At 45.3% G+C, this 24,212-nt stretch overlaps 1 protein-coding gene across 1 annotated transcript in view; it reads right to left on the bottom strand.

The window, feature by feature from the left end:
- Nucleotides 1–24,212, bottom strand: part of ABCC4 (ATP binding cassette subfamily C member 4 (PEL blood group)) — a 289,300-nt gene that overhangs the window by 227,857 nt on the left and 37,231 nt on the right. The window contains exons 2-3 of the mRNA XM_066234422.1: nt 3,176–3,286; nt 2,526–2,646 (exon numbers count right to left, since the gene is read on the bottom strand). Of these exons, the coding sequence (XP_066090519.1) occupies nt 2,526–2,646; nt 3,176–3,286 (232 nt within the window). The remainder of the gene's footprint in view (nt 1–2,525; nt 2,647–3,175; nt 3,287–24,212) is intronic.

Below are 24,212 nucleotides of genomic sequence, written 5' to 3'. Positions count from 1 at the left end.
GCTCAGTTCAAAGCCAGTGACATGGGCCAGTGTCTGAGACCTGCCCGTGCCCGGCTTCCCCAGTACCTGGCGGCAAAAGGAACCAGAGACCCTGCGGCAGCAGAGCGGGGCCTGCTCCAGGATACAGCCGCGCCCATGCGGAGGCCGCTCGCCCCTGCCCACCCACAGCCAGGTGCCTGGTATGGGCCACGGACACAGATGAGGCTCCAAGCGTTCCTGGCAGGCAGAATTCATGAGAGCTCTGCTGTGGGGTCAGTAGTTACAACTGGTCAGGAAATGTTACACAGGCCACAATGACGCCAGCTCACTCCTGATTATTTCAAACTGGACTTCCTATAACAATGTGGAAACATCATCACTGGCACACTGTGTACAGGTCAAGGACAGGCTGGACAGCCTGAGGGGCTTCTATATCCTCCAATACCCCCGAGTCTGTCCCACTGGTTTGCATCTCCACCCCACCCTTCACAAGGCCGTGCAGTGTCCAGACGGTGGGTGGTACCCTCTCAAAGGAGGCACTCTGCCCCACAGACCTGTCCTTACCCTCTGGAACACTGGCCAACCCACTTTTGTCATCAAGAAAAACTTCAATTTCCTAGGACCACCCAGTAACGTGTTAGCTCAGAGATTCTCTGGTTTTCTCCTTCTGTGTAGGGCAGAGTTCACCTACCAAGCCACCCACTGCCCACGGTGCCCTTCGTTTCAACGGGACATTTTAAACAGGAGCTACTCCTTCCACACACAAATCAACTGGCCCCCCCATCTCAATCCCAACAAAATGCACTTAGGACAACTCACCGCCCTTCTGCAGCTAAAGCAGGGGTCGGGAACCTTTTTGGCTGAGAGAGCCATGAACGCCACATATTTTAAAATGTAATTCCATGAGAGCCATACAACGACCCATGTGCGTTATGCATTATCCAGTAAAAATTTGGTGTTGTCCCGGAGGACAGCTGTGATTGGCTCCAGCCACCTGCAACCATGAACATGAGCGGTAGGAAATGAATGGATTGTAATACATGAGAATGTTTTATATTTTTAACGTTATTATTATTTATTTTTTTTGTATTTTTTTTCTGAAGCTGGAAACGGGGAGAGACAGTCAGACAGACTCCCACATGCGCCCGACCAGGATCCACCTGGCACGCCCACCAGGGGCAATGCTCTGCCCACCAGGGGGTGATGCTCTGCCCCTCCAGGGCGTCGCTCTGCCACGACCAGAGCCACTCTAGTGCCTGGGGCAGAGGCCAAGGAGCCATCCCCAGCGCCCGGGCCATCTTTGCTCCAATGGAGCCTCGGCTACGGGAGGGGAAGAGAGAGACAGAGAGGAAGGGGGGGCGGTGGAGAAGCAAATGGGCACTTCTCCTATGTGCCCTGGCCAGGAATCGAACCTGGGTCCCCCGCATGCCAGGCCGACGCTCTACCGCTGAGCCAACCGGCCAGGGCCTAACGTTATTATTTTTTTTATTAAAGATTTTTCTGCGAGCCAAGTGCAGCCATCAAAAGAGCCACATCTGGCTCATGAGCCATAGGTTCCCAACCCCTGAGCTAAAGCAACCCTTCCGTAGCAACTGCAACTTCTATCTCTACTAATCTCATGCACACACAGGGCCACCAATATCCCTAAGGCAGTACTAGGATTTCCCATACACCCACACAGAACGGGTAAGCTCACAGGCACTGTGCACCCAAGTAGAACAATGTCTTACCAGAGGATCTTCACCAAGGCCCTTCAGGGAAACAGAGAGCATTGATCTCTTAGCTTTTTGCCTTTGGTTCTCCGCTGCACATCCCCTCCTAATATCTCCACAATACCGGGCTACCAAGACTACACCTTGCAAACAGCAATCCACCCTAACAACCAGGTACAAGAAACCAGAATGGATAGTACACAAATTCTCCAGAAAACATGGTGAAGCCAGAGCTTCTCAAAGAGAGGGATCTGGCTCCTAGCCCCCGCCCACTGCAAAGGCGTAGTCTAGAGACATGTGCTCTTGGGAGCTCTGGCTGGCCCCAGCCCAGATGCTGAGTCCCAGGTTCAGTTTCCCTGGAGGAGGAGAAGTGACAATACCTGCTTGGAAGAACATTATCAGATTTGGCCTGGTCATGTTAACAATTATTTGTGAGCACCTATAAAATGTCTTATGTTATTCTGGGCGCTGGCCCAAAATTATTTCCTCCAAACCACAGGGCACAGATTCCTTGAGGCTGTAGAATCTTCTTTTGGTCAAGGTTCATAACATTTACTAAGCACCAACATGGTATGCAGTGTCCTTCCAGAGCTGTCCTTCTACAACACACTATTTTAAGTGGTTACAAGAAAAATAATAATCCCTGAGGTCCAGTCATCTAAGTAGTTGCCCTTCCTAACAAGGAACACAACCACTGAGCTACATCATGTTTCCTAGACATCTTTTATCCTCAGGCCTTGAACAACTCGCCTCTCCTCTCCCCTACAGTCCCGTCCACCTAAATAGCAATGCACAGACGCTGAAAAACAATTCACTGTAGGTAAAAGCATTTACCTCAATTAACGTAATTAAGCCCAAAACTAAATAGGGTTTCCAGTAACACTTGATGATTGCTTTTGTTAAAGAAGGCTTCCGTGAGTCATTCTGGGCTCTCAAAACTTCTCTATCCCAGTACCTGCAATGAGAAACAAAGGCAGTGAAGAAGAGCAGGCCCTCCCTAAGGCAAAACGGGGCAGGTGGCGGAGTGAGAGAAGAGGGTCGACTACAGGGCACCACATGCTGCCCCATAAATGCCGGCTACCTGTCCACAGGGCTCCGGCAAGATGTGTGGGTGCAGGATCCGAAGCACCCGAAAATCAGCCCTGCAGGGAAGAGTCCCAGTCTCAGGAAACAGGTTACCGCCCAGCTCTGCTGGACTTTCCATGACCTGAGCAGCCCAAGAAGGCAGAGAGGAGTACACACGACTTCCTCCAGGGGCAGTTCTCGGCACCCAGGGCCTCTGCTGGGGGCTCCCTCCACTTCCACAAATGCACAGGAAACAGGGGTTCGACCCGACCACCAAAGAGGGCTGGGCCCCAGGACTGCCTGGGGAGGCGAGTGTGCCAGGTCAGGGGACGCAGGCTCCAGGGGGCCCACAGGAAGACAACACCCCCTCCACACCGCCAGCACCCACACGGAGTTTCTGCTTCCTGCCCGTGGCTTACCCTTGCAACTCCTCTCCCAGGTGCTTCGAGCGATCCTCGGGCAGCACCGAGTACATGTCATCTTCTTCTAATCTCCGCTTCTGACCAATTTTAAACAAGGGGTTTAGCCACCTGTTAAAAATGAAGAGAAAAGGAATGATACTGATGCAAAAAATGCACATTTATGTCTAATCAGAATCCTACATTCGTGAGTTTTGTTTTTAAAAAGTCTACATTTTAAATACACAGATATGAGAGGGCAAATATATTTTAATATGTGCTTGCACACCCATACTCCACCTCGCTCTGTCTGCTAAAGGTTCATAACATTTACTAAGCACCAACATGGTATGCAGTGTCCTTCCAGAGCTGTCCTTCTACAACACACTGTAGGGGAGAGGAGAGGCCTGGGGACAATGACACCCCAACGCCAGAGCCACTCCAGCGTCCAGATCTCAGTTTATCAATGCCCTTCCTTTCATAAAGGAACCAGGGCTCCTTGAAGAAAATGACTGGCTCCAATGCTGGGCAGTGTAGTTTCGGCACTGACAAGTGCTTTCTGTGGTTGTAATATAAGTGCCTGACACTAAGCTTTTGATTGCTGAGGCATCCATTTCAAAGACATTCAACTCAAACACACTGCCAGCTACATGACTGCACAGGAACCAGGCCACCCACCCAAGCAGCTCCCTTTTGCTTTTCAGGAAAACTCTGCTGGAAAACTATGCAGGACTGAGATAACTAACTGTGTGATAACCAGCTGCTTTTCCCTTCCTGCGCTTTAATTTTCACTCTTCTGTTTTAAATTAACCAATAAAGACTGAACCCGCAAAACTCGAGGCACCCCGCCCTCAACCCCAACAAAGGCAGAATCCAGGCACTCTCTTCCTCTCTCGCTCACTCTCCCTTTTTCCGCCTCCTCCCCAGGATCTTGCTGTAGGGCCCCAGGGATGCCATGCATCCTCCAGCACTTATGAGGAAACACCTTGTACCCTGTCTTTTTTCAAAGTTCCCTGATGATCATTGTTGAGGTGTGGCTAAGAACCACAGGGCGGGTCGAGCCACAACACCGGCTCCTATGGAAAAATGTTTGAGGGCTGAGAAGTAGTGGCCCAGGTGAACAGTGTCCCAGTGCTCCTAGCAACAGCATCACTGCCTAGTGAGGAGACTAACTAACACGAAACAGGCAGGGAAAGTACACAATGGGTACGAAACAGGTTACTCCATAAAATAAGAAAGAGTTCAAGGAATCGTGAGGATGCATCCAAGGTCAGACAAGCCAGACTGAAGGGCTCTCACTAGAAAACTCTGGGATATACTGAACATCAAAATAAATAAATGGCAATGAATCATAACCTATTAAATAACACACGAGTCCACAAATCCTTACCTCTGTGTAAATGGAGAAAAGGGGAAGCTCTTGCATTCTCAAATGCAAATAAATACTGAAGGAACAATGAAGTGAGAATTATCAGTGGAAGTTAAACCCAGTAAGTCAAAGTTTGACATGAAATAGAATATTCACATAATCTCAAATTATATCACTACTAATTACATTTATAGAGGACCCCCAAGAAACACCCTACTCCTGGTCAGCAAACTGCGGCTCATGAGCCACATGTGGCTCTTTGGCCCCTTGAGTGTGGCTCTTCCACAAAAATACCACGTGCGGGCGCTACCTCGATAAAGAATGTACCTACCTATATAGTACAAGTTTAAAAATTTTGGCTCTCGAGAAATTTCACTCGTTGTACTGTTGATATTTGGCTCTGTTGACTAATGAGTTTGCCGACCACTGCAATAAACTGTCATCCACTATGCATTATTTAAATGATAATAAAATAATCATCTCATTTATTGCTTTATCTCCAGCACAGTACTAGGGAACAGGAAGTGCTCAGGAATTATTTGTTGAATAAATGAACATCTACAAATCATTGAGGAAGCAGTAAGAAAAACTGAGCTCCAGATTCTGCTAACCCTGGACCAGGAATCGGAAAACTGAATTCTAGTTCCAGCAATGGTACTGAGGACCCCAGAGTTCCCAGGACCTAGACCAGGGGTCCTCAAACTACGGCCCACGGGTCACATGCGGCCCCCTCAGGCCACTTATCCGGCCCCCACCGCACTTCTGGAAGGGGCACCTCTTTCATTGGTGGTCAGTGAGAGGAGCACATTGACCATCTCATTAGCCAAAAGCAAGCCCATAGTTCCCATTGAAATACTGGTCAGTTTGTTGATTTAAATTTACTTGTTCTTTATTTTAAATATTGTATTTGTTCCCATTTTGTTTTTTTACTTTAAAATAAGATATGTGCAGTGTGCATAGGGATTTGTTCATAGTTTTTTTATAGTTCGGCCCTCCAACGGTCTGAGGGACAGTGAACTGGCCCCCTGTGTAAAAAGTTTGGGGACCTCTGACCTAGACCATTCCACCTCTTCCGTTTCCACAAGGTCCAGATTTTGCACCTCCATGGCTTGTTGCCAGTTATTTAACATCTCTAGGTCTTAATTTCCTTCCGAAGCAAAAGTATAAAATCTGTGAGCTTTACCACTAAGCAGGGAAGAAGCGTGTTGGGCCATTTACTCCAATTGTTCCCTGCAGAGAATGCTCAGGCAACAGGACTAGAATTTACCCAGATGATGACACCCAGCCCTGAAAGTCCCTTTTTAAAATTCTGTTTGCCCAGGAAAAGATGTTCAACATTACTAATCACCAGGGAAATGCAGATTGAAATCACAATGAGATAGTACCTCACACATACTAGAATGGCTACTATCCAAAAAGAAAAAAAAAAGTGTTGGCAAGGATGTGGAGAAACCGGAACCCTTGCTGAGGGCTGGTGGGACTGTAAAATGGTGCAGACACAGAAGGACCAACACTGAATGACTCCACCTACATGAGGCACTGGAAGCAGTCAAACTCAGAGACGTAAAGGAAAGGTGAAGTTGCCCGGGGCTGGAGGGAAAGCGAAGTGAGGAGCTAGGGGTTAGTAAAACCTCAGTGCAAGATGAAAAGAATTGTGGAGACTGATTGCACAACAATACGAATGTACTTAACACTGTTGCACTGTACGCTTCCAGTGGTTAAGATGTTCCAAACAAATACTTTCTTCCAAACTACTAAACCCCGTCCCCTATAAGGGATTGCACAGATCTTGCTTCCAACCTCAAGGATGTATCCCTCCAGAGAGTAACAACAGACCTTGAGGGCATTACTGTCTAACGAGGTATGCCTTTGATGTCATTCATTGGAATTAGGGCACTACAAAGCAGAGAATACTTTACTTGGGTCAAAAAATTGAGCCAGAAGCTTAATCACATGCATGTGAACATGCAATTCAGACTATCTTCATTAAAAGGATACCTCCTCAAGGCTAAAGAACTGATGATACCATTCAGTCAGTTATCATAATGCTTTCACAGACTGCAAGGTTTATCAGTCTATGGGAAATAAACGTCTCCTGGGCAGCTGGGTTACCTTGGGTGACGGGTCATCTCCTGCAGCTTGCAAAGTGCCTCAACACAACCATCACCAGTCTGAGTCTGCATATTTGCAGTGGCTCCAGACTGCTATTCCAGTCAGGTATCCCACTGTCCCAACGGGAACCCTTTCTCACACCGGCCAGGCCGGCCTGGCTGCCCACTTATCTCCTGGATGCACGTTAACATTCCTACCCCCATCCCCCTCACCTGGAAGGTCATCAGGTTTTTAAGTACCCTTTATTTTTATGCAGCAGTTTCAGGCAAACAGCAGAACTGAGCAGGAAGTACCGAGTTCCGAACCAGCCCCTGCCCCACACTCCCTGGCAACCTCCCCCGTTCTCAGAATCTCCCACCCGAGTGGAACATTCGTTACCATGAAGAACCTGTACTGACATGGGATCGTCAGTCAAATTTTAGTTTATTGGAAGGTTCACTTCCAAGTTTAGGCAATTATAAATAAAGCTGAGACAGACAACCAAGAGCAGGTTTCCGCGTGAACGTGTTTTCAAATCCTTTTGGTAAATGCCAAGGAGCATGATTCCCGGGTCAGATGGTAAAAGTAAATTAAGTTTTTTAAGAAGCCCCTGAACAATCTTCGAAAGAGGCTGTGTTACTTTGCCTTCTCACCAACAATAAAGAAGAGTTCTGTACCCTTTTCCTGTTCAATCTGACAGTCCCAGCTGCAAACTCCAGCCCCTCCACTTGGCCCCCTGAAGTCTCCAGCAAACTTACATGCACCGATCAAAAATCCCTTATACATCATCTCTCATGTCTGAGGTCACCCACTGGAGGCCCACACAAATATGTTCGGTGTGGCACACATTATTATTATTTTGAAAATTAACAGCTTTTAAAAACTGAGATTCCCATAAAAATCTAGATCCCCAAGCTCTCTTGTACCCCCAGAAAGTCTGCCTACACTGCGTCCACATTTGCCGATGCTACTCTTGATATTTTCTATTCTACCCAACTCCATTAAAAAGAAATGCCAGTCATTGTACACCCATGATCATAGCAGCATTAGCCACAATAGCCAAAAGGTGGAAACAATCCGTGTCCACCAGTGGGTTAATGGATAAACAGTGTGGTGTATATATACAATGGACTATTATTCAGCCATAAGAAGGAAATTCTTGCCTGACCTGTGGTGGCGCAGTGGATCAAGTGTCGACCTGGAACGCTGAGGTCGCCGGTTCAAAACCCTGGGCTTGCCTGGTCAAGGCACATATGGGAGTTGATGCTTCCTGCTCCTCCCCCCTTCTCTGTCTCTGTCTGTCTGTCTGTCTGTCTCTCTCTCTCTCTCTCTCTGTCTCTCTTCTCTAAAATGAATAAATAAATAAAAATAATTTTAAAATATATTTTAAAAAAAAGGAAATTCTTATACATGCCACAACATGGATGAACCCTGAGGATATTACACTCAGTGACATAAGCCAGTCACAAAAGGCCAGCCACTAAACTGCAAACTTAAAAATAATAAAGATGGTAAATTTTAGTATATATGTACAAATACAATTCAATCATAAAAAAGAATAAAATCTTGCCATCTGCAACATGAATTGACTTTGAGGGCATTGTGCTAAGTGAAATAAATCAGAAAGAAAAGGGCAAACACTGTATGATCTCACTTACATGTAGAATCTTAAAAAGGATCTCCTAGAAAACAGAGGACAGATTGGCGGTACACAGAGGTGAGAAGTGGGGAGGTGAGCGAAATGAAATGGGTGAGAAGGTCAGTCACAAGGTACAAACTCCAGTTACCAAGTAAGTCTCGAGGAGGCAACAAACAGCCTGTTGACTCTAGTTCATTATACTGTACAGTCCTGCATATTTGACAGTTGCTAAGAGAGTAAATCTTAAAAGTTCTCATCACAGGAAAACATTTTGTAACTATGTGGTGTGGTGGATGTTAACGAGACTTACTGTTGGTGATCACTTAAAAATATAAACAAGTATCAAATAATCATATTAGGCCCTGGCCGGTTGGCTCAGCGGTAGAGTGTTGGCCTGGCGTGCGGGGGACCCGGGTTCAATTCCCAGCCAGGGCACATAGGAGAGGTGCCCATTTGCTTCTCCACCCCCTCCTTCCTCTCTGTCTCTCTCTTCCCCTCCCGCAGCCGAGGCTCCATTGGAGCAAAGATGGCCCGGGCGCTGGGGATGGCTCCTTGACCGCTGCCCCAGGCGCTAGAGTGGCTCTGGTCATAGCAGAGCCATGCCCCGGAGGGGCAGAGCGTCGCCCCTGGTGGGCGTGCCGGGTGGATCCCGGTCGGGCGCATGCGGGAGTCTGTCAGACTGTCTCTCCCCGTTTCCAGCTTCAGAAAAATACAAAAAAAAAAAAAAATCATATTATACATCTGAAATTAGTATGTAATTATACCTCGATTTTTTTAAATGGTATATTTGTTTATGTGTATTTTATCATAATTTTTTAATTAAAAAAAAAAGGAAAACATGCCCATGGAAATCCACTAAATTGATTTCTGGACACACTCGGCCCACTGAGCCCCCAGCACCATAACCACCACGACGCCAGGCGCAGGACGGCCTCCCAGGCGTGTCTGTACACTCCGTTCCCAACACGGTTCCCAAGACCCTGGAACTCAATGAACACTTGAGCTGGAGGGAAACGATGGTAACCTGGAATTGAGGGCTGCACTGAGGCCTGTTGAGGGTTTCCTTGCACAGCTCACACTTAGCAGTCACTCCTGCCTCACTTCTATTTCCCACACACTGAGAAGGAGGTGAACTACGGAATGACCATAACATAAGTAGTTCCCAATGCTGAAAAAGCCAAGGGCCCCCACAGAGGAGGGCATCCGATTGAGGGCCCACGCCCCAAGGAGCATTCCCAAGTGCCCAGGAGTACACAAAGCCACAGAAACACCTGGCACATCTTCCTGGGAGTCTTAATAAACTGTACAGTTTGAAAAACATCAACACTGAATAAGGAAAAATTGGCAAAGAAATGCCATGCTTGCAAAGAGCTGCACTGGCCAACACTTCCACCCTTCCTAGGGGGGCTCCTTCACCCTCCCCTCCCTGCAGGGTCCTTGGAGAATAGAGTTGAAAAGCAATGAATTCACCATTTCCCTTTCTGAACAGCAGTGAGCACGGCTTTCCAGTAATGAAGGCCAGTGAAGGATATCCTGACCCCACTTCCAACCTTCAGCCACATGCCCCACACATATGACACAAAGGGACAGTCTCCATGAAGCCCCTGGACGAGGCCACCCTCAGCTCCTTGCTCTTAGCAGAGGTCTGGCTCGCCCCCCAAGACACAGCTGGCCCCCAAGACATGACGAACTACCTTGCAGCCTCAGGATGGCCCACCAGTTTCCCCAATTCCATTTTCCAGCTCCATGCCCCTCCTGGCTGTAAACAACCCCGGCACCTGCAAAGGCCATGAGCCACTACTCACTGCCACATCCAGAAAGTTCTGTCACTGCCTATCATTCTTCAGCAACCCCAGCTGCTGGACCAGGCTTCCCCTTCACCCCAACACCCAGTATCACTAGGAGTGACTTCCATACCCCGCACAAAGGGTACCCCAAACCCTTGTTCTCATCCCTTCTGGAACCTTCCTTCCTCTTTATTCTGTTGCACATGTTAAGGAAGGGCTTGAAGACTTCCATGATGCCCAGTGCCTACTGACCTTGCATCTGCCATCCTTGCGTTTACTTGGCTAGCCTGGTCCCTGTAGGCCACTGAGTTGAGCCCCACACTATTCCTAGAGGACACCTGCCCATCCATCATTTTTTTTTCCATATTGCTTTTTTTAAGATTTTACTTATTCATTTTTAGAGAGAGAGAACAGGGGAGGAGCAGAAAGCATCAACTTCCATATGTGCCTTGACCAGGCAAGCTCAGGGTTTTGAACCGGAGACCCCAGAGTTCCAGGTCGACGCTTTGTCCACTGCGCCACCACAGGTCAGGCCGTGCCCAATCATATCTGAATGCTGAGAGCCAGGCCTCCCCCCCAGACCCAGACTCCTGTGGGTAAGTGCCTACTTGTCATCTTCTCGCAGCTAACAGGCTTCAAGGTCCTCAACAAAACTGCTCTTCCCCATCTCTGTAATGTCAACCCCATGGAGCTTACTGCTCAAACCAGAAACCTGGTAGTCACCCTAAATGCCTCCCTCCCCTCAGGCCCACAGCTGCTACCTCAGACATGCAGCCTGACCCCATCCACTTCCCCACCTGGGCCTGAGCCACCGCCTGTTCTGGGGCCTGCACAGCCTGCCATCTGACTTACCTGCCTATACTCTTGGTTTCCCTACGATCTCTATATAGAAAAGCCAGAATGATTTCTTTTTTTATTAAGACTTTATTTATTCATTTTAGAGAGAAGGGAGAGAGCAGGGGGAAGAGCAGGAAGCATCCACTCCCGTATGAGCCTTGACCAGGCAAGTCCAGGGTTTCAAACCAGCAACCTCAGCATTCAGGTCCACGCTCTATCCACTGTGCTACCACAGGTCAGGCAACCGAATGATTTCTTAAAATTACAAGGCCGTGCTGTCATCCTACAACAGAACACCACCTAAATTCCTGATGGGGTGTCATGCGTGACCAAGTCCCTCCTAGCTCACCACCTTGTATTCTTCCCCTTCCCCTCACTCGAGTGCTCCAGCCAGGCTGGCCTGCTGTGGTCCTGATCTCCTACTTCCTGTTCCCTCTGCTGGAAGCAAACCCTCTGCCTCGCACCCTCCCCACAACCGGACAACCGCACACAAACCCTCTGCTCACCCCCTCCCCACAACCGGACAACCGCACACAAACCCTCTGCTCACCCCCTCCCCACAACCGGACAACCGCACACAAACCCTCTGCTCACCCCCTCCCCACAACCGGACAACCGCACACAAACCCCTCTGCTCACCCCCTCCCCACAACCGGACAACCGCACACAAACCCTCTGCTCACCCCCTCCCACAACCGGACAACCGCACACAAACCCTCTGCTCACCCCCTCCCACAACCGGACAACCGCACACAAATCCTCTGCTCACCCCCTCCCACAACCGGACAACCGCACACAAACCCTCTGCTCACCCCCTCCCACAACCGGACAACCGCACACAAACCCTCTGCTCACCCCCTCCCACAACCGGACAACCGCACACAAACCCTCTGCTCACCCCCTCCCACAACCGGACAACCGCACACAAACCCTCTGCTCATCCCCTCCCACAACCGGACAACCGCACACAAACCCTCTGCTCACCCCCTCCCACAACCGGACAACCGCACACAAACCCTCTGCTCACCCCCTCCCACAACCGGACAACCGCACACAAACCCTCTGCCTCACCCCTCCCCACAACCGGACAACCGCACACAAACCCTCTGCCTCGCCCCTCCCCACAACCGGATAACCGCACCGTCTCCTCCAGGTCTCAGTCGACCGCCACCTCCACAACAAGGCCTGAGCCATCCTCTCTAAAAGCATACCCTGATTTTATTCCTCATTTCCCTCTGTTGCTTTACCTATTTACAGCAATCTGGTTTCTAAGAGGAAGAAAATAACCCCTTCTTTATTTTGTCTGTCTCCCTTCTAAAATAAAGAGATCTTCATGAGGACAGGAGCCAGTCTTTGTGTGGCACGTCACTCAAAACTCAGCTGAATTAATAAATGAGTGACTCTCCCCCAGTGAAGCAGCAGCAGAGAACACCCACGGACACCACGGACACAGCCCTCTCTAGCTCCTGTAAGAGAATGGAACAGGCAGGTCTAGTGAGTACCACACAACATTCAACAAACAACCGAGCCCCACTCAAGTCATTTATTATTGAAAAAATAATGTCTTTTAAAGCACTTCCAACTGGCAAAATATTAATCTTTGGTTAATTCTCTTGGTCATTGGGGATTCCATCGGGGAAGAGCTAAGGATAAAGAAGGAGGTAGAGGTGGCAGAGGTAGGTGGAGTGCTTTGAGTCAGAATCCAAAAACAGGAACTGGGGTAAGGGACCAATGGGAAGCACACAGACGGATCTCACAGTAAGACCCATCCTACCTTATTAGAACTTGCTTCCTATGGCAGGATTTCCCAAGCTCAGCAAGACTAACATTTTAGGCTGCAGGCTGCATGTTTCCTTGTTGAGGGGGGGTATCCTGTGTACTACAGGATGGTCAGCAGCATCCCTGAAGTCCATTCTCAAGATGCCAGTACAATTTTCCAACCTCAAATTGTGACAACCAAAAATATCCCCAGACATTGCCTGGGTGGCCAGATCTCCTGGATCAGAATCACTGCCCCGATCTTTTCATCTTTCTGGAAAAGCCGTAGGACTTGACTTCAAATGTTGGCACAGGGCACTGGCAGCAGTCCCTAGCCACCAAAGCAAGGATACCGGTATAAATGCACTACTATATTCTCTGGTTCGATCGCCCCATAGGAGCTCACAGTCCAGTGGGCAAGGCATCTACGGAAAGAATTACAACATGTGTCGGTGTGGTTGTGAACTACGCCCAGGATCTGCTTCTTGGCTGCCATCTGGGCTCTCTAGGGGTAGGGGATTAATATTCCAAATTGCCAGTGACCCATCTTCTATACATCAGAGGTTCTTAAAGTGTGGTCCCCAGACCAGCAACATCTACATCCCCTAACTTGTTAGAAATGCAGATTATCAGGCCTCGCCCAGACCTATGAATCAGACACTCTGAGAGTGGAGCCCAACCATCTGTACCTAGGTGATGCTGATACAGGCTCAAGCCTGGGAACCTGCTGCAGAGTGTGTTTTGGCATGCCTCATCTGGTAATTACACCAACAGTCCCAACCCTGGCGAAACATCAAAATCCCAACCTCAGCCCTGGAGTCTTAAAACAAAGACCAACAGGTATCTGGAGCCCCAGCCCAAATGACTGAATCACAGGTTAAGCCAAGATGAAACCTCATGGTAGCCTTTTTAACGTCCACCCATCCCCACCCCCAGCCAATTCTGGTCATCAGCCAGGCCTGGGACCTGAACACTGAAGAGAGGAAAACCTGTGAAGCAAACGGGGAAGAGGGGGCGGGGGGGGTGGGGGTGGGGGGGACGGACACGCGCATCAGGGAGGGTTTCCAGGAAGAGACAAAGCTTGAGGCTTGAGTGCGTGCAGGGGAGCCACTGAGCATTCACTGACCAGGGAAGAAGGGAAGAGAAGCTTTCCACTAAAACAGCACCATACACACAAAGACACTGCCTGGGACAGCAGGTCCAAACAGCATGGCATTTGATGTGATAATGGGGTAACCAAAGGCCTCGTATTCTAAGTTCAGGAATGTGGACTTCATCCTGAAGGTAGAAGGCAAATAGTGAAGTTTGTAAGCCACATTATAGAGGACAGACAGGAAGGCAAGGAAACCAGTTAAAAATTGAATGAGAAAGAACATTTAAGAAAGTGTGACCAGCAGCGGCTGCCAGGTGGATCCAGGTTGGGGCACATGCGAAAATCTGTCTATCTCCCCTCCTCTCACTTAGAAAAAAAGAAAGAAAAGAAAAAGAAAGTGCGGCCAGGACAAGTAGCCACATTCCTTCATACAAGTAAACTAGACCCAATTTCCTCTCCCAGACGTACTCCCTGCTAGTCACGCAAATCTCACGTCCCTGCTTCGTTCCCAAAGCTGAGACTCTATCACTCTAGCATAAAGAAAAGCCAAGTGAACCAGAAATCAGTTTAAAATTCAACATCCTATTACTAATTAACTCTAGGGAGTCAAAACAAGAGAAATACTGCAATTCAAAATATCCTTTATGAAAATATTTTTGTCCTATTTAATATAAACCAAAGCAACTCTATTGAAAATCCATTCTTTAATTTTTATTTATTTATTCATTTTAGAGAAGAGAGAGAGAGAGAGAGAGAAGGGAAAGGAGCAGAAAGCATCAACTCCCATATGTGCCCTGACCAGCAAGCCCAGGGCTTTGAACCGGCGACCCAAGCGTTCCAGGTTGACGCTTTATCCACGGTGCCACTACAGGTCAGAGGCCAGGAAATCCATTCTTAAATCTCTTTAAATTAGCATGGCAGTAATATATATTAAAAACTATATTTTATATACCGAATATATAAAAACCTATATTCATGAGTCACTTTGCTTACCAGCAAAACGCACATTAAATTCATTCCCATTGAAATAACATAGAAATGGATGGCTCATTACTGTACTGGTAATGATTAATAAAAAAGCTGTCAAAGAAGGAAAATAAGGAAAATAATAAAATTTGTATAAAAATCGTTTTAGAAAATTAGAAAGTCCAACTCAAAATTACTAAGGGCAATAAACTATTACATATCAGTTGTAAGATGAATCATAAGAACAAATCAACTGCATTGCTAGACACTAATGACACTGAGGCCACGGTGGATCCTGTTGGTAAGTTACAGGCACTCCTCAGGCATACTGCAGGTCAGATTTCAGAGCACCACAAATATAGCTGCCTAGTCTTGTGATCAAGTCCGTCGTAATCTTCTTACCGCTGGGCAATCTTGCCTTCAATTTATAAAAAACCATCTGTTAATCCCAACAAAGTAAAACAGGAAACAAGGTATGTGTATAATTAAGATATTAACTTCAAAGAGCCAAAAATTTTTACTATATTTCTTTTAACTGAATGTATTGGCCCTGGCTAGTTGGTTCAGTAGATAAGAGTGTTGGCCTGGCATGTGGACATCTCAAGTCCGATCCCCAGTCAGGGCACACATGAGAAGCGACCATCTGATTCTCTTCCCCTCCCTCTCCTCCTTCTCTTCTCTCCCCCCTCTTGCAGCCTGTGGCTAGAATGGTTCGAGTGACAGCCCCAGCCACTGAGGATAGCTCAGTTGATTTGAGCACCAGGCCCAAATGGGTTGCCGGGTAGATCCCAGCAGGAGCACACATTGGGAGTCTGTCTCACTATCTCCCACAACATTGAATTTATTGGGGTGACCCTGGTTAATAAAATCATAAAAGGCTTCAAGTGGTAGAGTGTCGGCCTGGCGTGCGGAAGTCCCGGGTTCGATTCCCGGCCAGGGCACACAGGAGAAGCGCCCATCTGCTTCTCTACCCCTCCCCCTCTCCTTCCTCTCTGTCTCTCTCTTCCCCTCCCGCAGCCAAGGCTCCACTGGAGCAAAAGATGGCCCAGGCGCTGGGGATGGCTCCTTGGCCTCTGCCCCAGGCGCTAGAGTGGCTCTGGTAGACAGAGCGACGCCCGGATGGGCAGACCGTCGCCCCCTGGTGGGCGTGCCAGGTGGATCCCGGTCGGGCGCATGTGGGAGTCTGACTGCCTCCCAGTTTCCAGCTTCAGAAAAATACAAAAAAATAAAATAAAATAAAAAATCTTAAGGCTTCAGTTATATATATACTATATATAGCTACAGTTCTATATCATCTGTGTACTGTATTGTGTCCACCACCCCAAGTCAGGTTTCATTCCATCACCTTTATCCCCCCTTTATCCTCTTCTACCCCCCCCCCACTTGTCCCTCTGGTAATCATCATAGTTTTGCCTATTGGGGTTTTTGTTTTGTCATTTCTTTTGTTTTGTTTCACTTAATCCCTTCACCTTTCACCCTATGCCCTTACCCTCTCCCCTCCGACAGCTGTCAGTCTGCTCTATCTATGAGTATACTTCTATTTTGTTTGTTCATTTATTTTGCTCTTAGATTCCAGGTATAAGTGAAATTATATTTGTTTTTCTCTCACTGGCTTATTTTACTTAGCATAATACTTTCCAAGTTTATTCATATTGTCACAAAAGGTAACATTTACTTCTTTCTTACAGCCAAGTAGTATACCATTGCTTAAACCCTATGGCGAACTTTTTTATAAAAACTGCCCACTTTTGCAGTGTTGGTCCACCTGGTCCCTCTTGCCCACTAGTGGGTGTTCCAGCTTTCATTGTGGGCGGTAGCGGAGCAACCAAACGGAGCCGCGATTGGCCCACCATCAGAGACAGAGAGACTGGAAGGGAGAGAGATGAGAAACATCAACTCATAGTTGCAACATCTTACTTGTTCACTGATTGCTGTTGGTCAAATAAGTTTGTAAATATGATATATATGTTTACTCGCTTAGAGTTTGCACTGAGTGTGGGAGACAGGCTGTAAGCAGGCAGGGTTCTTATAGCCTAAGGCTTAGTTTTAAGACTAAGCCTTTCCCACCCTTGACTGTTACATGATGTGGGGTGATACACTCTTATGAGGAATCTCATTTATGCCTCAGACAAGTGAATTTGTGTCAGAGACTTCCTTGTTTGTATATTGGATTAAAGGGTTTGATTTCTACATTATAAAATGGGACAGAGGAGCCCATGCTGAAGGAGCAGAGAAAGGCCACATGGAGGAGAGGAGAAGCAGCCAAGATGGCAGAGTGCTGAAGGAGAAGCCAGTTTGTGCAGAGATAGGGAACAGAGGTGATTAAGGCTGATGAGGTAGAAACCTTTGATTCTAGGAAACTCGGGTAAGTCAGTGGCTTTGGGAGCCCTGAATGGAAAGGGAAGTATTTTCCCACTATATGTATTTCTTGCCCGCTGGGTGCAAGCTAGGATTAAAGCTAATAGCCCACCAGTTTTTGGGTCCGTTGTTTCATTACCATCTGTCCAAATAAAACCTGAACCTGCATGGGCCAGGCAGCTGTGATGGTGGCTGCAGCTACTGGCTTTACAACTGCTTTCTCATATGTGCCTTGACCAGGGGGCTCCAGCCACCCCAGTGACCCCTTACTCAAGCCAGCAACCACTGAATCATGGCTATGATTCCACAATCAAGCCAGCGACCCCACATTCAAACCGAGGACGTTGGGTTTTAAAACCTGGGTCCTCAATATCCCAGGCTGACGTCCTACCCACTGTGCCACCTCCTAGTCAGGAAATGTACCAGTTTTTTATCCACTCATTTACTGATGGGCACTTAGATTGCTTCCAAATCTTGGCTATTGTAAATAACACTGCAATAAACATGGGGTGCACAAATTCTTTTGAATTAGTGTTTCAGGTTTCTTCATATATATTCCCAGAAGTGAAGTAGTGAAATCACTGGGTAGTAAGGCGGTTCCATTCTTGTGTTTGGAGGAGCTCCACACTGATTTGCACAGAGGCTGTGCCACCCTGCATTCCCACCAGCAGAGCAGGAGCCTTCCCTTTCCTCCCTTTCCTCGTCAACACTTGATTCATTGATGACAGACCTTCTGACAGGTGTGAGATGATATCTCACTGTGGTTTTAATTTGCATTTCCCTGATGATTATTAACATTAAGCATATTTTCATGCTTATTGGCATGTCTTCTTTGGAAAAGTGTCTATTCAGGTCCTTTGCCCATTTTTTAAATGAATTGGTTTTTTGGTGTTGAATTTTTATGAGTTCTGTATAAACTTTAGGTATTAACCCCTTACTACATATGTATCATTGGTGAATATTCTCCCATTCAGTGGGTTGCCTCTTTATTTTGTTGACAGTTTTCTCTGTTGTGCAAAAGCTTTATTTTGATGTAGTCCCATTTGTTTATTTTTTCTTTTTGTTTCTTTATCCCTTATCTGAGGAGATTAATAAAAAAAATAATACTGCTATGAAAACTGTCTGAGACTTTCATGCCTATGTTTTCTTCTAGGATTTTTACAGTTTCAAGTCTAACATTTAAGTTTTTAATCCATTTTAAGTTTATTCTTGTGTGTGATGTAAAGTGGTCTAGTTTCATTTTTTGCATGTATCTGCCCAATTTTCCCAACACCATTTACTGAAATAGACTATGTTTACCCCGTTGTATAGTTTTATCTCCTTTGCCAACTTTTTTTTTTTTTTTTTACAGAGACAGAGAGTCAGAGAGAGGGATAGATAGGGACAGATAGACAGGAACGGAGAGAGATGAGAAGCATCAATCATTAGTTTTTCATTGCGACACCTTAGTTGTTCATTGATTGCTTTCTCATATGTGCCTTGACGATGAGGCTACAGCAGACCAGTAAGCCCTTGCTCGACCCAGTGACCTTGGGTCCAAGCTGGTGAGCTTTGCTCGAACCAGATGATCCCACACTCAAGCTGGCGACCTCGGGGTCTCAAACCTGGGTCCTCCACATCCCAGTCCGACGCTCTATCCACTGCGCCAGTCCTGATCAGGCTCCTTTGTCAAATATTAATTGACCATAACAGTATGAGTTTATTTCTGGGCTCTCTTTTCTGTTCTACTGATCTGTTTTTATGCCAGTACTGTGCTGTTTTGATCACTATGGCCTTGTAGTATAGTTTGATATCAAGTAGCATGATTCCTCCAACATTTTTCTTCTTCCTCAACATTGCTGTGGTTATTCGGGGTCTTCAGTGGTTCCATATAAATTTTTGGGACATTGTTCTAGTTCTATGAAATATACCATTGGTATCATGATAGGAATTGCATTCAATCTATAGATTGCTTTGGGTAGTATGGACATTTTACTGATGTTAACGTTAACTCTTCCTATCCATAAACATAATATATGCTTCCACTTATTTGCAGTGTCTTTAGTTTCTTTCTTCAGTGTCTTATAATTTCCTGAGTACAGGTCCTTTATATCTGTAGTTAAATTTATTCCTAAATTCAGTCATAAGAAATGATGACCTACTGCCATTTACAACAACATGAATCGGCCTTGAGAACATTATATTGAGTGAAATAAGTAAATCAGAAAATGCTAAGAACTGTATGATTTCACATAAATGGGATATAAAACTGAGAATCATGGACATTGATAAAAGTGAAGTGGTTCATAGGGGGAGAGGAATGTGGGGGGGGGAGAAAAATGGGACAAATATACTGTGACAGAAAACAATTTGACTTTGGGTAATAGGTATACAACATAATCAAAAGTTCAAATGCTATAGAAATGTTTACCTGAAACCTATGTACTCTTATTGACCAATGTCACCTCGTTAAATTTAATTTTCTAAATAAAATATATTTTAAAAATAAGCAAAAAAATTTATTCCTAGGTATCTTATTCTTTTTGATGCACTTGTAAATGGAATTGTCTTCTTAAATTTCCCTTCCTGTATATCCTGTTACTTTGCTGAATTCACTTATCAGCCCTGGTAGTTTTTTGGTGGAATCTTTAGGGTTCTCTATATACGGTGTCATGTCATCTGCAGATAATGACAGTTTTATCTCTTCCTTTCCAATTTCAATTCCATTTATTTCTTCTTCTTGTCTGATTACTGGGGCGAGGACTTCTAGTATGATGTGGAATAAGAGTAGTGAAAGCAGACATCCTTCTCTTGTCCCCAATGCAAATGTTTTTAGTTTTTGCATGTCGAGTACAATATTGGCTATCTGTTTGCCGTATATGGTCTTCGTTACATTGAGGTATATTCCCTCTATTCCCACTTTGCTGAGAGTTTTCATTATAAATGGGTGTGATTTTATCAAATCTGAATCTATTGATATGATCGTGTAATTTTCATCCTTCATTTTCGTTTATGTGCTGTATTATGTTTATTGATTTGCAAATATTGTACCAACTTTGCATCCCAGAAATAAACCCCACTTAATCATGGTTTATGATCATTTTAATGTATTGCTATATCTGGTTTGCTAATAGTTTGTTAAGGATTTTAGTATCTATGTTCATCAAGGATATTGGCCTAAATTTTTCTTTCTTCTTTGTGTCTTTGTCTGGTTTTGGAATTAGGATAATGCCGGCCTCATAAAATGAGCTTGAGAGTCTTCCCTCCTCTTGAACTTTAGAATGAACAAACCTGGCAGAATCACTTCAACCAACTGGTAAAAGTTACCATCGCCGATAACGAGACAAGTGGACTCCAGTAGCATATGATGCAATGAGCATTTATTTACTCTTGGTATTCCCACTACGAGGAAACATCACAGAAACCCAAACTGAAGAACATTCTCTAGAGTAATGACTGTATATTCTTCAAATATATCAAGGACGTGAGAGACTATGAAGTTGTTCTACACTGCAGGACAGTAAAGAGATATGAGAACTAAATACAAACCATGACCCTGGATCTAAAATGGGCAATACGGAAAAACTGGAGACACAGTCAGAGAATCAGATAATAGAACTGTATCAATGTTAATTTATGAATTTTGATGGGTACAGAGTGATTATGCCAGAAAGTTCCCTTATTTTTAAGTTACACGCTGAAATGTTAAAAGGTAATGGAGCAACATGTCCACCACCAACTTTCAAATACTTCAGATAAAATAGGAATAATATATATAATAAAGAGGTAGAATGGCAAATATGATAGAATCTAATGTTATCAAATCTGGGTGAAGACTGTAATAGGATTCTGTGTACCATTCACAACTCTTCTGTCAAGTTGAAATCACATAAAAATGAAGTTAAGACACTACCAGATTTTACAGCATCTCAAATACAATAATCAAAACTCCACTCTCAGATTTTAATACAAGGTATAAAAATATTATAAAACTAAAATGCAAAAACAAAGACGAGAGGATCTTAAAAACAAGAGAAGAGCATCCTCTTACATACAAAGGAAGTCTCATAAGGCTATGAGCAGATTTCAACAGCAGTTTTACATTCGGGGGGAGAAGCACAACATATTCAAAGTACTGAAAGAAAAAAAAACTCCCAACGAAGAAGTTGGGATACTCTACCCTGCAGTTGTCCTTGAGAATTAGAGGCAAGTTTTCCAGACAAACAAAAGCTAAAGAGGTTCATCATTACATCATCCTTACAAGAACTGTTGGAGAAAAGTTCTAGGATGCTAATTAGTAACAGGAAAACATAAAACTCACTGGAAACTATATAAAGTTCAGAATAACATTGTAATGCTTGTGGACAAATCACTTATAACTCTAGAATGAAGGTTAAAAGACAGAAGTGTTATAAAAAATAACCATAACTACAATACTTTGTTAATATACACAGTGTAAAATGAGTTAATTGTGCCATCAAACACATAAAATGTGGGGGAGTATAAAATTATACAGTTTTTGTATTATCCAGAGTTAAATTGTTATAACCTTAAAACAGACTGTTTTAAATATAAGGTGTTTTATGTAAGCCTCGTGGTAGTTACAAAGCAAACGTCTATGTTAGCCTGACTAGGCAGTGGAGCACTGGATAGAACATCAGCCTGGGACACTGAGGACCCAGGTGCAGAACCCCAAAGTTGCTGGCTTGAGCGCAGGGTTGCCAGCTTGAGCATGGCTTTATAAATATGGCCCAATGCTCACTGGCTTGAGCCCAAAGAAAACTGGCTTGATCCCAAGGTTGCTGGCTTGAGCAAAGGGTCACTGGCTTGGCTGAAGACCCCGTTCAAGGCACATATGAGAAATCAATGAACAGCTAACATGCCACAACAAAGAATTGATACTTCTCATCTCTGTCTCTTCCTGTCTATCTCTCCCTCTTTCTCCATTACGCTTAAAAAAAAGAAAAGAGTGGTTGAATGGATAAAAAACAAGACCTGCCTGACCTGTGGTGGCGCAGTGGATAAAGCGTCGACCTGGAAATGCTGAGGTCGCCGGTTCAAAACCCTGGGCTTGCCTGGTCAAGGCACATATGGGAGTTGATGCTTCCTGCTCCTCCCCCTTCTCTCTCTCTCTCTCTCCCCCCCCCCTCTCTCCCCTCTCTCTCTAATAAAAATGAATAAAATCTAAAAAAAAAGTAAATAAATAAAAAACAAGACCTATCTACATATATATGCTGCCTACAAGAGACTCACTTTAAAGACACACATAGACTGAAAGTGAAGAAATGGAAAAAGATATTATATGCAAATGGAAACTAAAGGAAAGCAGGGGTAGTTATATTTACATAAAACAAAATAAACTTTAAGTCAAAGACTCTAATGAGAGACAAAGAAGGTCATTATATAATAAGAGGGCTAATTTATCAAGAGAATATAGCATTTGTAAATATTTAGGCGTACAATATAGGAGTATCTAATATATAAAGCAAAATTAAGAAATCTAAAGGGAAAAATAGATACTGATACAATAATAGCAGGCAACTTAACTATCCCATTTCCTTTTTATTTTTTTATTTTTTATTCAGTGAGAGGAGGGGAGGCAGAGAGACATGCGCCCCAACCAGGATCCGCCCAGCAAACCCACTAGGGGATGCTCTGCCCAACTGGGGCATTACTTCATTGCTCAGCAACTGAGCTCTTCTTAGCACCTGAGGCAGAGGCCATGGAGCCATCCTCAGGGCCTGGGGCCAACTCACTCCAATCAAGCTATGGCTGCAGAAGGGGGAGAGAGAGAGAGAAGCAAGAGGGGGAGGGGTGGAGAAGCAGATGGGCACCTCTCCTGTGTGTTCGGACTGGGAATCAAACCTGGGACCTCTACACGCCAGGCCAATGCTCTACCACGGAGCCAACCAGCCAGGGCCCTATCCCATTTTCAACAATGGGCAGATCATCCAGACAGAAAATCAATAAGGAAACAATGAACTTAAAGAAGCACACTTCAGACCAGATGATTATTATCAGTCATACACCATTTAACAATGGGAATACATTCTGAGAAATGGGTTGTTAGGCAATTTCATTGTGCAAGTTGTCAAGAGTGTACCTGATATACCACCTACCTGGTTGGTACCACCTACTACACATGTAGGCTATAAGGTAGCCTGTTGCTCCTAAGCTACAAACCTGTAAAACACGTTACTGCACTGTGTACTTTAGGAAATTATAACACAATGGTAAGTACTTGTGCATCTAAACATAAAAAAGTACAGTAAAACTATTTAAAAATATACAAAAGATAAAAAATGGTACACCTGTATAGGGCATATACCATTAATAAAGCTTGTAGGGCTGGAAGATGCTCTGGGTGAGTTAGTGAGGGAGTGTAGACTTTATCAACACTATACATTTCAGCTGCATTAAATGTATAAAAGAGGTTTTCTTTAATAATAAATTAACCTCAGCTTTCTGAAACCTTTTCCCTTTATAAACTATTAAACTTTTCGACTCTTTTGTAATAACACCTAGCTTAAAACATAAACACATTGTATATTTGTACAAAATATTTTTTTCTATCCTTACTCTATAAGACTTTTCTATTTAAAATTTTTTTATTTTAAACTTTTTTATTAAAAACTAAAACAAGGCCCTGGCCAGTTGGCTCAGTGGTAAAGCGTCGGCCTGGCGTGCAGGAGTCCCGGGTTCGACTCCCAGCCGGGGCACACAGGAGAAGCGCCCATCTGCTTCTCCACCCCTCCCCCTCTCCTTCCTCTCTGTCTCTCTCTTCCCCTCCGGCAGCCAAGGCTCCACTGGAGCAAGGTTTGCCAGGTGCTGAGGATGGCTCTGTGGCCTCTGCCTCAGGCGCTAGAATGGCTCTGATTGTGGCAGAGCGATGACCCAAGATGGGCAGAGCATCACCCCCTGGTGGGCATACCAGGTGGATCCCGGTCAGGCGCATGTGGGAGTCTGTCTGACTGCCTCCCTGTTTCCAGCTTCGGAAAAATACAAAAAAACAAACCAAAAAAAAACACAAACAAAATACATTGGCCCAGGCCTACACACAGGATCATCAGTCACACTGCCTTCCATCTCCATGTCTTGTCCCCCAGAAGGTCTTCAGGGACAACAACCCACATGGAGCCATCTTCTCCTATGATAACTAGTCCGTCCTCTGGACTATGTTT

This window comes from Saccopteryx bilineata, chromosome 6 (genome assembly GCF_036850765.1).
Source record: "Saccopteryx bilineata isolate mSacBil1 chromosome 6, mSacBil1_pri_phased_curated, whole genome shotgun sequence".
Lineage (NCBI taxonomy): Eukaryota > Metazoa > Chordata > Mammalia > Chiroptera > Emballonuridae > Saccopteryx > Saccopteryx bilineata.
This window is presented reverse-complemented; position numbering and strand designations above follow the sequence as displayed.